This window comes from Arachis duranensis, chromosome 3 (assembly GCF_000817695.3).
Source record: "Arachis duranensis cultivar V14167 chromosome 3, aradu.V14167.gnm2.J7QH, whole genome shotgun sequence".
NCBI classification, from domain to species: domain Eukaryota; kingdom Viridiplantae; phylum Streptophyta; class Magnoliopsida; order Fabales; family Fabaceae; genus Arachis; species Arachis duranensis.
The window spans coordinates 130314156-130330359 of record NC_029774.3 but is presented as its reverse complement, the minus strand read 5'-3'; the positions used below and the strand labels follow the sequence as shown (position 1 = coordinate 130330359).

The following is a 16204-nucleotide window of genomic DNA, read 5'->3' as shown; positions in this document are numbered from 1 at the left end:
ATCTCACCCACACGACATCTAAGAGACTAAGATAAAAAATACAAAAATGAAATTTCGGCATAACAATAAAGACTTAGATTATTTCACATATTTTTAAGTTACAAACTTTTAAAATAAAGTTATATAGATTTTTTTACAATCTTTTAATTAAAATTTAAAAGTTATCTAAGATAAATAAGCGTTGACAACTTTTAGTAGTAATTGGTTATGTAATATTATTTCCTAATACAGAAATTAGAAAATTATTAGTTGAGAACCATTAGATTATTTAACATGTTTGATAAAATTATTATCTAACGATTTTCAACTAACAACTTCGCATGAAAATAAGTGTTCGTGAATTTTTACTTATATTTAACCTCCTGCGAGGGTCCTATATATCTTGGTCTATCTTCAAATAATGAGGTGCTATCTGGTGGTGTAATCATTCTCGTAATAATGATGATGATCATCAGCATATATAATCACGCTCCACTTGTCCCAATTCTGCAAACAAGTCCTCAAGATTGTTATTATTATGAATGTCTTCCTTCTTCACTGCGAGTAACGCAGTGTTGCTGTCAGTGTTGCTGTGTTGTTGCTCTTCTGGCTTTGTTGTTGTGATTGTGTTCTTATTGGATCGTGATGAACCAGCCAAAGCGTTTCTTTGAGTTGGCCATGAATGGTTGTGTTCGGAAGTATAAGTAATGACCAACATGTTTGGATCTGTTCTGCTCCTCTCCACTTGTTTCCTTGCAGGGCAACCCTTTGTGCTGCTGCATCTATAGTAACCCCTACAACACATACACAACAATAAAATAAAAAATCTCGCTAAGAACCAATAAAGTATACAATGTATACAATGAGCCAAATATTTCTCAATACGAAAAGTAATTGCTTGCTTAAGGTGTGTGAATTTCGTTCATTATTCAATATAAATATAAAATAAAATATTTAAAATTTTTTATTATTAACAACCTTAACTTGTGGTTAACTAAATCTATATAATAATGAAGTATTGACTAAAGAGAGATCAGATTTTTAATTATAAGTTAATTACCTTGGATATGGAGAACCTTTAATGGGTTTTTGACCGTATTTCCTCCAAGCCCACAGATCAGAGGGAACTACCTCTCCACCTTGTCTACTGCTTGGTGCTGCTGCTGCTGGAATACAAATTGACTTCTTTGCCTGACTTTTCCTGAACAAGTTTCACAACAACTTACAATAACTACTTTTTACTTTTTGATTAGTTATCTCATAAATCTAAATCTATTTCAAATAGATACAAGAGAATATTTCTTTTGGTATAGCTAGTGATTGATAGAATAGGAGTCTTCACTTGTGTGAAAAGTAGTACTAATTGAAAAGATAAGCTTACTTATTAATTAGTGTTGAAAGCTCCGTTAGTAATTATTGTTATAGTGACAGCCACAATATCTTACTAACTTTCTACTTTTCATGTGGGTTAAATCTCCATGACAAGCCTCCATCATCAACTCTTCAACCTCATTAATCCATTTATTAATCAATTATATCTCACGAGGGAAAAAAAAAAACCCTATCTAACCGGGCAGTGCGATCCTGATCATGCATGAAAAGAATCAAAGTAAAATTAATTATTTAAAACAAGCGTATCTGACCTTCGCTTATTAACAGGAGCTGAGATCTGCACTACCATTGGTCCTGTGTTATTATCCACCAAGCAATAAGCAGAAGAAGGCTTGGTACTATTATTATTAACTGTCATTATTGTGGAGGAAGAATCTTGACACGTTGAGATGGTGGGTAATAATAAATTGGGGTTGGGATGAGAGATTTGATGATGAGTCATGATACAATCATCATCATCATCATCACAAGTAGCAGGTTCCAGTCCCCAAGATAAAGTGTTAAAGTAGGGCATATCATGTAGCAAGGGATCTCCTGCCGAGTTTGAGAAAGGATCACCGAAGTTTGCCATCATAGGAGGGTCTTCCACCATGTAAGAAGCTTCAGATGATGCTGAGTTGTAGCTCCCATAATAACCATAACTAGCACGGATTATGTCACTCAAATCACCTTGATAGTACTTCTCCTTGTTATTATTATTATTCTCCATAACGAGTAGATGTCCAATTTTGGAACATCTATATATATACACTTTTGGAAGCTTTAATTTGCAGGCAGGGGTGCAGGGCTAGGCTTTATTAAATGACGACGTATAAGGCATGCGATTCTAGGAATTCTGTTGGTTATTACAGGGTTGATATGTGCTGAGGAAATGGCTTGTTTGGGGGTATTAAGAAGCCAGAAAAAGCAAAGGAACAGGATTATGGGGGTTCAAAACTGGTTGTTCCCTTCCTTTACTACTCTAATAAATAACACAATAATATGTTTAATTAAAGAGAAAGAGAAAGAGAAAAAGACAAAGACGCTGACTTTTAACACAATGGCTCCATCCAACACGCAATATCACACAAGTGAGAGAAACAATTTTAAATTAGGGTGTTCAAATCTAAATCCATCAAAATAATGGATTAAAATTGTATTAATTTAAATTTGATTGAATTTATCAGATCGAATTTTATATTTATTTTTTATAACTAATCCAATTCAACTCAAACCGTATAATGTACTATAATTTTTTAAAATTTGATGTTAAAACTTGTTATATATATTTAATTTTTTTATTTACAAAACTACAAATTTAAATTCAATCTAAACTATTTAAAATTTGATTGGATCGAATTCTTTAAAAAAATCAATCCAAACCACACCACAAATAAAATTAATATTCAAATTAAATAAATTTTTAACTCAAATTATGCCTCATTTTTTTACTTTAAAGTTAGACGCAAGATAAAATAAAGATGGTCAATTCTGCTGTCCTAATATTTTTCGTGATTATAGTAGTTATAAAATATTATTAAAATTAAAATAATCTTTTTATATATATTTTAATAATATATTTTAAATATTATAGTTACTTTAGCATAAACATACTAGAATGACTAAAAAAAACTGTTATAAGCCACAGAAAAAAATACCCTCTCAAATCATTGTTAAATTAAAAAAAATGATAGAAAATTATTAAAATTTATTATTTTTTATTATCACTTTAGTTATTAATCTAATTTTTTTAATTTAGTAATTCAATAATATAAAACTATACTTTTAAATATTAATGATAAAAATAATAAATTTTAATAATTTTCTAACAACATTCCTCAAAAAAAAAAAATCTAAGAATATTACTCCCAAATCTGAAAAATATTTTTTTGTTTGCACGATCATTAACCCCCTTTTTTAACTTCTCGATAAATCTATGCCATTTCCAACTTATTGTACCTCATTTTTAATAACTCTTTTCTAACTAACATCTGTTTAAAATAATGCCAATAAGTATTTTAATTATACTTTTTAAACATACATAAGTAAATTTTTTAATAAAATAGATAGATTTTAAATTTTTTTAATGTATTGAATGAATTATTATTACATTAAAAATAGAGTCAAAATGCTTTCTTTTAAATTTTTTTTTACCAATGCTCTTAAGTTTTATGACACTTTTTAGTTAATAATTAATTAAAGCAATTGTTGAAAAATAGTTTAAAATTAAAGATACTTTAATATATGAAGATTATTATTAAGCTATATTTTCTTATATTTATGCGAGTCTTGTCAATTTTTTTCTATTTTAACACACTATTTAGACTTCACGAAATTGCATGCCATCTTTACCAATTAAGTACATAATCTATATAAGAATAATCGCCATTAAACAAATCTTGTACCAGATTATATGATATGTATCTATCCATTGGTGAGTAAATGACAATGCAATGATGAAACAAACATTCAAGCCAATTAAGACCAATCAATGAATATTTATGATAATCATATGGAAGAAAAAAAAGTACGTGGTTGAGAAAATGCAAGTCCACTTGCTCTCCATTCAGATTCAAAATGAATTGACGACATGACAGGGTATATAGTATAATGCATTTTCTCGTGGTTGTGAATATCCATCTTTGCAAATCAACTATTTTAGAAGCCACTTTTGGAAATCGGGCTCACTTTTTTAAAAAATATTATATATTCATAACATTATTTTTACTTTTTCCTCCTGATCTTTTAAGGTTACAAACTCACAACACAAAAGTATATCCTCCGGCTTAACTAGCTAGCTATATATATCTAGGCAGGTATATATTAGGGTCGTAATATAACTTAATTTGGAGCCAAATATTCTTAACGGAGCTTTTTAACTTTTTAAGGATGATTAATGCCTTAAAGTGCTTTTGATGATTGTAGGATTCTGTAGTGTAATGAAATTGACTATAAAATAAAATGTCGGAAGGATTATAAAAGAAATTTTTAAATAAATAAAATAAATATAATATTTACCAAATATATGTAATATAGAAGTATTTATACTTTTGCCTTACATTACATATTTTGTTTAATAAATTTTCTCAATTTATTTTAATTAATTTATTAAGTGTGGTCTTTTATCATTTAATTTTTTATATATTTTTTCTTAATTTTATTAAAAAGTATATGATAAAAAATTACACTTTGTACCAATAAATGAAAAAAAATTGAAAACATTTATTCCCTACTACAAAATAAATAATTAAATAACAAAATTACATTATTTATTTCTTTACAAACGAGATAAACTTTTATAAAAAATTATATATATTTCATTTGTAAATGAGATAAATAATAAAAGTTTATTATGTATCTTGTCAATGCATGTAAACTATATATGTAATAATATAATATACAATATAAATTTTTCATGTTTATATATTTCGGTAAATATTATGTTATTTTATTTATATTAAAAAAATCCTAAAAGACAATTATCATTAGAAAAATAATATGATACATGGCTTTATATTAGCATCATGAAAATGTTATATAAGCAATGGGCCATTGATCATGGAGAGAAAAGAACCGACAAGTTGTGTTTGATGAGACATTTTGAGAATCTGCTATGTATATAGTTAACACAACTAACACCATATACATATCTTTCTCCCTGTTCTTGAGAACCTTTGTCACACTGGATTTGGATTTTGATATCATACGCTCCAAAAGAGTCACTGTTACCCCAACTATACAAATGCCACTGTGTTCAATAATTCATGGACTCTAAGTTCGATATAATTGGGCGTCAAATCACTCAGTGTGTTGCTCGAGTCAGAATAATTAACCATATATATGAGATTATGTAATAACCTTTGTAATTTGGACCATAATGTTTAGGTTTTATTTGGTCTATACATAGAGACACCCAAGGAATAATGGAGAAGAGGGTTTACACGTTTTGAACATGTGACCGCAATAATATATACATATTTCAAAGACTACCTAAGGTATCATCATTCCACTAAGCCTTACAAATTACAATAGATTGGCTGGGTTGGTTAGAGTTGGTATAATTTAACCAACTTGGATTAGTCGAGTGGTCAGCTCACTCGTCCACTTAAGCAAGTGTCAGGGGTTCGAATCCTACCTTATGCATGCAGTAATTTATTGGCCAACGACAGACCCTTAAATAGAGTTTTGATTCGCGACAGATTAATTTTTGACCTGTCGAGTTGGGGGATACCGTGGACAACCAAAAAAGAGTTAGTCTAATTCATCTCGGTCTCATTCATCATATATATAATTCTTAAAACCTATATTTTTTTAAAATTAATTATGAATTATAAGATCTTTATTATACATCTCGACTCATGAATATATGCCACTAATTATAAAAACTGTTAGGAAATTATTTGATTTCCTAATTTATTTGTCGATAATACATATATTAATTATAATTACAAATTATGTTATTTCAAATTAAATAACTTATATAATGATGATCTCATTTATTATTTTAAATGCTAATTGAATAAGTCATTGTTACTTTTGATTTGGAATTAAATGAGAATAAAACCAGATATTATCTTTTGTTCCTTAGATAATTATCTTTTTGGATTTTAGATATATTATCTTTTGGGCTTTAGATACTATTTTATTTGTGTTTAAGGGTTTAATGGGTGTCATGCTCAAATATAAATAGACCTACAGGGTTTCGGTTCCCAGTATACCAAAGCCGCCTTTGTTACTCTTTTTCCATCAAAAGAGTTACGGTTCAGCCTCCTAAGAATACAGAAGGCTTTGGTTGAGAAAGATCGAAAACCACAAAATCTAAATTCTTCCATTAATTTCTAACTCTTATAAGTAAAGGTACGCTTCCGCATTATATTATATTTTTTATGATTCAATATGGATGATCTAGGTTAATAAAATTAATTTATTCCAACAAGTAATATCAGAGGTATATATACTGTTCATCATTCATATATCATCATTTGGTTATACTTCGAGGATATATATGGTTACGTATATATATTTTATGAGACGGTCTGTTTTTTATTAGTTTGGCAGAATTTTTTTTTTAATTTTATTTATAATAAGTAATAAATTGATTTTTTTTAAAATATTAATAAAGTATTGCTAATCTTTGATAGTCTTAGATTTGTTTTTTGTGTACCATTAATCGGAATAAAATTGATTAATAATTCTTTTTGGGATATAAGGATTATTATGTGTATGTCACTTATACGAATATTAATCTATCCAAAAAAAGATTTATATTATGTACATATTAATAATATTTGAATAATAATAAAAAAATAGTATTTAATTGTTACATAAGGAAATTAGTAACGACTTGGATTAGTATACCCACTTATTTTATAAAGATTTGGTTTTGAAATAAATTGATTGAACATTATGCTGTCAAAGTAGTCTTTTTTGTGAAAATTAATTTATTCAAAACATTAGGAATATAGTGATATGTAATTCATGCGAATATTGGTCAGCTCAAAGAAATGTTTATATTTGGCCGAATTATATACACATATTGATAGTAAATACATGTTTGGGTAACTAATTAAGAATAAAGTAATGCTTATTATTTATACGGATAATAATCGACCCAAAGGAAGTTTATTGTTTGGCCAAATAATAAGCATTGCACACTTTTGTTTATTTTCTATTAATTATGCGGTCAATAATCGGCTCAAAGGAAGGTTATTGATTGACCAATTAATAGAAAATATATGTGGTAATAAATAGGTTGCGAAGTTTAAGTCTCCATGTGCACATTAAGTCGGTCCAAAGAAAGGCTTAATGTGTGACAGGAATTTTGACAATATTTGATTACTGCAATGAGAGTATCACTTACAGTTAATTTTTCTATCCAAAGATTGAAAATTAATGTTGTTTTAGATATCTCAATATGGATTTTTTCCATTATTTAACTAATATTTACTGCATGTTTATTTGTTCTAATCCAGAAACTATGCCTTTAGCTACCAATGTTTCTACACAAATCAGCAGTGCTGAATGGTTCAAACTTTAAAGTTTGGAAGGATACCGTGGAGATTGTTCTCGGTTGTATGGATCTAGATATAGCTCTTCGAGAGGAGAAACCCACTTCCACTCCGGAAAACCTCAATGAGGTTAAAATAGAGAAGTGGGAGAAATCCAATCGAATGAGTATTATGATCATGAAACGCTCAATTCCTGAGGCATTTCGGGGCTCAATTACTAAGGATAAAGATGCAAACAATTCCTAAAGGATGTTGAAAAATTCTTTACTAAGAATGAAAAGGCGGAGGCAAGTAGTCTTTTGGGCAAACTTGTCTCCGTGAGGTATAAAGGTATAGGGAACATAAGGGAGTACATTATGGAAATGTCTCATCTTGCTTCAAAATTGAAAGCACTAAAGTTAGAGTTGTCTGAAGATTTACTCGTGCATTTCATTTTGATTTCTCTTCCTGCACACTTTGGGAAATTCAAAGTGAGTTATAACACTCTGAAGGACACTTGGTCCTTAAATGAGATTATATCTCACTGTGTGCAAGAAGAAGAGAGGCTACAGCAAGATAAGACTGAAAGTGCTCACATGGCTTCATCTTCTCAGTATAAAAGAAAGCGTGATACTACTGCGGATGTGCCTTCTCAGCAGAAAAAGGCTAAGAAACAAGATCAAGTTTCAACTTGTTTCTTCTGTAAGAAGGTGGGACACATGAAGAAGGATTGTACCAAATATACCACCTGACGTGTAAAGAACGGTATAATTCTTACTTTTGTTTGTTCTGAGACTAGTTTAAGTTATGCACCTGTTGATACTTGGTGGGTAGATTCTGCTGCTACTACTCATGTAAGTGTTACTATGCAAGGTTGCCTGTGGAGCCGACCGCCAAATGATGCTGAAAGATATATCTATGTGGCAGACGGCAATATAGTTGCAGTTGAAGTTATAGGAACCTTTAGATTATGTTCCACGAGTGGATTTTACTTGGATTTATTAGAGACATTTTATGTACCGTCATTTGACGAAATTTGGTTTCTGTTTCTCGTTTGGACAAATCAGGTTATTTTTGTTCGTTCAAAGACAATAAAGTCAGTCTCTTCTATAATTCGAATAATATTTGTTCTGGTCATTTAGTGGATAATCTATATAGGCTTGACTTAAATTCCTATAATAATGAAATATTGCAAATGGGTACAAAACGAAAACTAAACGAGAATTCGACATCATTATGGAACAAACGCCTAGGTCACATCTCTAAACAGAGAATTCAGAGGCTCGTGTCGGATAAAATTCTTGGACCCCTAAATTTGGCAGATTTTGAAGTTTGCATTGAGTGCATAAAAGGAAAAAGGACAAACAGAAGGAAATTAGGTTCCAAAAGAGCTAAATATGTCTTAGAACTGATACATACCGATATATGTGGCTCATTTCCTACTGTCTCTTGGAATGGACAACGATACTTTATTACGTTCATAGTTGATTACTCTCGTTATGAGTATCTATATTTAATTCATGAAAAGTCCCAAACCTTGGATGTTTTCAAGTCTTTCAAAGCTGAAATTAAACTTTAACTTGAAAAAAAAAATTAAAACTGTCAAATCTGATCGTGGTGATAAATATTACGAAAGATATGATGGTTCAAATAGGCGATCACTTGATCATATTTGCAGTCATGTCACGGAATAGAAGAAACATTTGATTTATGTATGTAATCTTCTACAGGACCGTATCCTGGTTTTATAATATGATATGATGATGAGTGGCACAAGCGAGCTTTAATATGTGATTTGTTATTGTGAAATTACATCTATTAGTTAAGTGCTGATCCAGACTTTCTCTTTTTGCACCACCTCTCTCGAATCTTGATCGCATCTCTCATCCTACGTCATCACGGTTAATGTTTAACAATTAAAAAAAAGAAAAATAATTAAATTTGGACTTAAATATAAGACAAATATTGTTATTACACGTTGTTTCTCAATCAAATTATATCCTGATCTCTTGAGAGAATAGAATTTACTCTTTCTGTCCAAACTCCAAAGTGTAGTATATATACTTAGATTTTTTTTTTTTTTGGAATACTCACAGGATATCTGTAAAAGACAATACGACACTTAGTATGTATTAAGAATATCTCTTTTTTGAAATCTCAGAAAGGAAGTTTAGGCTATACTTCAATCTTTTCTCTAAGTTTATTTTATAATAATATTATCATTTTAGAATTGTCGGTTATTGATGTAGACATTATTAATAACCGTCAGCTTACAGCTATAAAAAAAAATGTTACCTATTTATATTCGTTATCGAATTATATCAATAAATTGACCGTTTCAAGCGAGATATATATTAGATTTAGTTGAATTATAATGATATATATATCACTTTGATAGTGGCACTATTATCGTCATGTCCACAAAACCCCATTTTGGTGGTATTTATTTTCATTATGGCTTAAAAGCAAAGCAAAAACTAGCATACTCCACATTTATGCATGACATGACAATAAGACAACAAAATTGAACTAAGTAACTGGGATTCTTCTAGTTTCTGAGCTAGCTATGGTGACTCTAATAACTGTAATTTATATTTCTCAATAAGAATAATCGAATCCTAGCTACCATGTGAAGCAGGCCCTCTAATTTATACCAACTATTTATTCTAATATAATTAAACCATCAACACTGACTTGTGAAATTGTCAACCTTCGTGTATACAGTTCTTAAATAGGAATTGCTTGAGCTACTTAGCAGCAAAATAATATTGTTGCACGCGGGTCACGGAGGACACTTGCCATGCTCATGTGACTGGTAGTGGAGATCGGAGACGTCATATCCCTACCTCTTACAATATATGCCACCTTCAAATTCAAACTATATTCTATATCTTGGCGGCTATAATTATTGAGCATATGATGATCTGATCTGTTTGTTTTTTAATTATTAAGTGACCAGCACAACCTAATGACCAAAGTAAACAAGCTATGGTCAACTTAAAATATGTGAGACTATATATCATTTTAAATAGAAAAATGATAGATACTTAGTAGAATTTATTATTTTTTATTAGTATTAGCCAGCAATATTTAAAATATTATTTAAAATATTAGTATCAGAAAAATATTTATTGAATTGCTAAATTAAAATAATTAGACTAATAATTAAAAATACAAATAAAAATAATAAATTCTACTGGTCTGTAATTTTTTTTTAAAATATTCTTCTACTATATACTAATATAACTAATACAAGAAAAGTTTTAAAATTTTAAGATAGTAACAACCTAAAAATACCTATGAATTGGTTTTGCTACATTTATTTAATAGAGTAAAATATTATTTTTGTCTTCAATGTTTAGAATAGGTCTTATTTTTATCCTATTCCTAACATTTGTGTCTCTAACGTTAAAAATGACTTCAATGTTATTCTGTCGTCAATTACATTAAGAACAATGACGGAATTGACTACATGGACATTAGTTTCCATCGTGGCAAACCATCCCCTTGTTACCGTTAGGGAAAAAATGGATAAAAAAATAAATATATCATAACAATCAATTTTTTGAAAGGATAAAAAACTCTAAATTGCAAAATGTTCCCCTGATTCGATCTCTTCTCTACATTCCATCTTCTCCTCCTCCTCTCTTATTTTTATCGTCGATTCCATGGCTTCACAGTAAGGCTCCCAAGGCACGAGCAGTAGTAGCTCAATAGGTTGAAGTTGCAATCAGGCCCATCGAACAAAAACAATATGTTATTGTGGTCAGAGGCCCGTGCTTGCTACTTCGTCGAATCTTAGATACAGATTTTGGGACTGTGTCAACTATAGGGTAAGTATAAAATATTGGATTTCTGCTGATAGTTATATCTTGAAGATAATTATTTATATGACTGGTTTGTGTTGTCTTTTTGTATTAGATTGGAAAAGAATGTGAGTACTTTTGTGGGCTAAGCCACAAGATAACCTAGAAATTACAAAATTGAGAAGAAAAGTCAATACTTTAAAGAATAAATTGGCAACAATTTAATTGATGCTTATTTTTGCAGTATGATCAGTTGCTCTAGTAGAATGGACAGTTGAACTATACTTACTACGTGAAAGGATGACTTTCTCTAGAAATGGGAGGTTTTTATTACAATGAAACTAGAGAATTTAGGATAGAAGAATGTGATTATAATTTTATTACAATGAAACTAGAGAATTTTATAATGTTTTTATTGGTAAAGATAATTTAGTAATAAAGTAAAAAATTTTATTAAAAATGACGATTTTAATATGAAAAAAACGTTAAGGATAATTTTAAATCTAAAATTACAATGGGACAGTTTTAATTTGATTTTGATCTTCAATGTTAAAGACCGAAACAATACTTATTTCTAAATAGAATTTATTTCAAACGTTGGGATAAAAATAATATTTTATTCTATTTAATATTTACAAATTATTTGAAACGTAATTTTGTAATTCTATACCTATAATTGTTATAACTTAATTATTATAGCTTTTTCCTGCTACACGCACGCTGTCTTATGAAAAATATTATTTTTTATAAAAATATTATTTATACACTAAAATTAATTATTAAAATTAATTATTATGTATTTATATATAAATATGTTATAGTTTAACTTATTTTTAATGTGTATTTTATATTTTAATGTATATTTTATTTTAGTAGCTAATTTTAATAATTGATTTTAGTATAATTTAACATCGTTGTATTTTTAATCTTTCTTTTTCTGAAAAAAAAAATTGAAGTTGATTAACTAAATTAATGTGCGTAATTCTTCTTTATTATTATGAGATTAGAAATATATATATGATTTTGTCATTTTGTGATGGACCAATATTTTAACCACTTGCCCTTCACCAAATCCCAGTTGGTACCTAGCTAGATCAATACTTAAATATACGTGTGTGTGTGTTTTTGCTTCGTCCTAAATTGGACTCCAGATTCCATAATTGGTAAGCCGGACTTTTTTTAATGGGAAAAGAGGATAAATTGGCTTTATATGAGAATGATCTAGAGTGAAGTGGCTACTCAGTAGGCTTAGCTGTAGAATTATATGACCAACTTTACCATCATGCCCCTATGCATCAATGTTGGCATTTATTGATGAAGAGAAGACGCAATATATATGGCTTAACTTCATTTATTATTCCATGACATGCAAGATGACCAATAATTTTAATTCATTATTCAAGCAATAATATTGGGCGTCACAATATTGATACCATCATAATTATAATCGAAAATATTTAGTAACTAAAACAAATTAATTAAAAAAATTAAAATTTATTTTATTTAATATTTATTAATTATTAATATTAAATAAGATAAATTTTAACTATTATTTTTTATTTGGTTTTCTTAACATTAGCATATTATAATCGTATTTTACTTCACGAATCCCCTTGTTAAATAGCCTCCTCTATTGCTCCTTTTTAGATTGAGCCTCGACTTTTTCTTTTTTGTAATTTTATATACCTTTTAATTCTATCTAACAAATACTTGTATTTTTGGTAAAAAATTATTATTACAGGTGATTTTGACCAGAAAAAAATGGTTTGGGTTTTGAATTTTTTTTATCATTGGTTCAATAAGAAATAATATTGACCCCACACTAAATCATGACGAGTAAATTTTTATAATAATTTTTGAGATTTACGAGATTATTTAATTTAATTTTTGAAGTTCTAATTTCACTATAATGGTATTTCATATTGAATTTTGGGCATTATAATGATTCTTGAACTCATTTCTGGTGATAATTCAGCGATTCAGCACTAAAATGGCAATCATGTGCCATGCTGGATCTATTTTGGTCCCTCCTTAACCCCACACCTTACTCCTACGCTACCCTCCTCTCCTTCTCCTCTCTCTTCATCGCATTTTGCTCTTCTTGTCATCCCTCTCCCCTCTTCTCTCATCCTCAACTCTCTTCATCCTTCTCTCCCTCTCCTTCGCCCTACCTTACCCTATCTTTCGCTACCTCTCCTACACCCTCTTATCTCTCGTCTCACGGTCCACCCTGCACAGCTGCATAGGTTCGTCACCACTTTTTACCGATCCCATTCTGCTCGAATCGGAACAGTTCCGGCCGAATGAATACGATATATCTGAGACAGTGTTCTCATTTGGCACCACTTTTACATCAAATGAAGACAAAAAAAAACCTGTTGTGCATAACAAAATTTAAATTGCAACTAGCAAAATTCAAATTTTTCTCTACAATTTTACAATGAGCTTGTTATGTTTGAGTACTTACGCTTTGGCTAATAGACTGTGATGCATAATTAAAGGAGGAAAGCTTTGATATACAAAACTCGATATCCAAGCAACTACATTTGGCATGGTGATTCATCATGGGACCAAATTTGGATTGAATTGGAATGACAATGTCGTTTTTGGCGCTGTTGTTTTGGAAGGAGTTGGAGTAATTGAAATCGAGGAAGGAATCAATTTCTGAGAAGAATATCTCCCTTGATTTCATGTCTAAGGCGTCCATGAACTTTAATTTGAGCCGTAGTTTGGGTTGGAGATGAGTCAGGCGGCGCCATTGTTGAAAAATCTGTCGGTGGGAAGGCCATTGTTGGCGGCGTTAGTTGGGATAATAAAGCTAAAAGAGGTGGCAGAGGCCTTGACAATGGAGAGGCGGGCGAGGGGAAGGAGAGGAGGATGGTGGAGGAGAAGAGTGCGGTGGAGAGGGAGGGAAAGACGAAAAGGAGGAGTGTGAGATCAAAGTGGGTCCAACCAAAGACATGATAGTCACATTAGTACTGAATTGACGAGTCATTACCGGAAATGAGATTGGGGACCACCATATGGTGAAGTTTAATCTAAAAGATCACTATAGTAAAATTGAAATTTTAAAAATTAAATTAAATAATTTTGTAAATTTCAAGAACTATTACATAGATTTACTCGAATCATGACTAATATACAGTGGTACACCAATACGAGTAAACTTGCGAAAGAAAAAGTAAACGAAACTAATCCATCATCATGCATTTGGATCTTTTAAATTTTAAATTTTCACTTTAAAAAATAAGGTATAAATTTTCGTTTCTGAATAATTTTTTTTCATATTTTCTTTTGCTCTCGCGTATAAAATAAATAATAAAAAATCACATTTTATTTTCTAAAATAAAATTTAAATTCTTCTATCACACACCAAATGGATCAAGAAGTTTGTACTGGGAACACTTTTGATGGTAAAACGCATCGGGAGCTGCGACTTAAGATCAATATATGGATGTTGCATGCGTGGTGGGTAAACCGTCACGTACCATTGTAAACCAGTAATAATTTGGTTTTGGGACACGTGATCCTTTGCTTTTCCATGTGATCTAATTAAACTTCTTTATTTACTTCTAGCGCTAAGGGCTTAGTGAACTAGAATATATCCCATATCCTCCATGGCCTTTGGAGATACTGCATATCCGCTAAACTATCTTTAAGTACATTTCAAGTTCAAGAAGGCCGTGTGTAGATGTGTGTTCATAATATTGACTTTTGCCCTTTTGTCGTTTTCAAACCACTCACAATAGTAGAATAAATTAAGAATCCAGACCTCATTATTTATGCTTTTAAATTGAATAGTATGCATATATGCGTACATTGCTTATACCAATTAAATAAATTATCCTTAAAGTGATTCCGTAAAACTCAAATGAATTAAAATCTTAGTATATTAGACAGAAGAATAAGCACGATAGCAACTACTAAAGAAACCTTGGCGTATTTTGAAAATAACCAATAAAGAAATGGGTACATATTAATTAGATGGTTTAGTGTTTAAATTTACCTGATAAGTGGCGGTGTTAAATATTTGCCATGTATGTTTGCTTAGTCTCATGCTACCAAAAGAAACATTCTTGGTCTGATATCATCAGAAACATTGAGAGTTTCGGTCGACAATTATATCTATGTGCGCAAATTTTATATATCATAACTATACTATTCGTTTTACTTCCTTTATATATTATTGTTTCCTCCATTTTCTCCTTTCAAAAAATCTGTGAGATATATTATTAAAGAAAAAGTTTAAGAACCAATTACAATATAAATTAACTACACCAACTCTTTTTTATTTCTGATTTTAAAATTTAAAAAAATTAGGATAGTAAATTTTTTTTTTGTAACAGGCCTATTTTTCAATTATTTAATTAGAGTTGACTTCATCTCTAGTTAATTTTTTTTAAAATAGGTAAAAAGTTATATTTGAAAAGTTACATCTCTTTATAAAGTTGTAATTATTCAAAAGTTATAACTTGTTAAAAACTTGTAACTCATTGAATAATTATATCTTGTGAAATAAATTTTCTTATTTATGAGTACATAGTTGCATGTTGTATGTATTTAATGCCTATAAATTATATTCTTTATTTTATTATTTTAGTACAATATATCAAAATACTTTTTTTTAATAAGTAAAAGAAAGAATAGAGAATATTATTCTGTAAATTATCATTTAGGGTAAGATTTAACTGTATAAGTAAAAAAATAAGTAAGTAATTTTTATTATATTTTGCAGAAAATTCACTAATAATCTATTTTACATACTATAATAAATTAGTGAGGACGAATTAAATAAAAAAAAATATGTGTAACACCCCCTTTAAAGAGTTACACTATTCTATTCTCTAATCTTTTTTATTTTTAGTGCAGTTTGTGTTTTATTATTCTCATATCTCAACTTTCAAGCATTTTAAGTATTAGAGAGCTCACAAAATCGATGTCCTCTGTAGTTTCCAACTTCCCTTCATAATTCCTAAAGCACATTGGACGCGCAATATTGCTAACATTTTTTCCCCATTTAAAACACATTGTCAAGGGACCAAAGTCACCAAACTTAATGTT

General features: G+C 29.6%; 1 protein-coding gene and 1 pseudogene across 1 annotated transcript; both read right to left on the bottom strand.

Moving 5' to 3' along the window:
* Positions 1–238: 238 nt before the first annotated feature.
* Positions 239–2316, bottom strand: LOC107481590 (probable WRKY transcription factor 14). Its single transcript, XM_016101860.3, has 3 exons — positions 1623–2316; positions 1040–1180; positions 239–773 (listed from the first exon to the last, which is right to left on the bottom strand). The coding sequence occupies exons 1-3, from the start codon at positions 2078–2080 to the stop codon at positions 452–454; spliced, it is 921 nt and encodes a 306-aa protein (XP_015957346.1). The 5' UTR covers positions 2081–2316; the 3' UTR covers positions 239–451.
* An 11023-nt stretch (positions 2317–13339) lies between these two features.
* LOC107481517 (zinc finger protein CONSTANS-LIKE 5-like) lies at positions 13340–14008 on the bottom strand (annotated as a pseudogene).
* Between the last annotated feature and the right edge of the window lie 2196 nt (positions 14009–16204).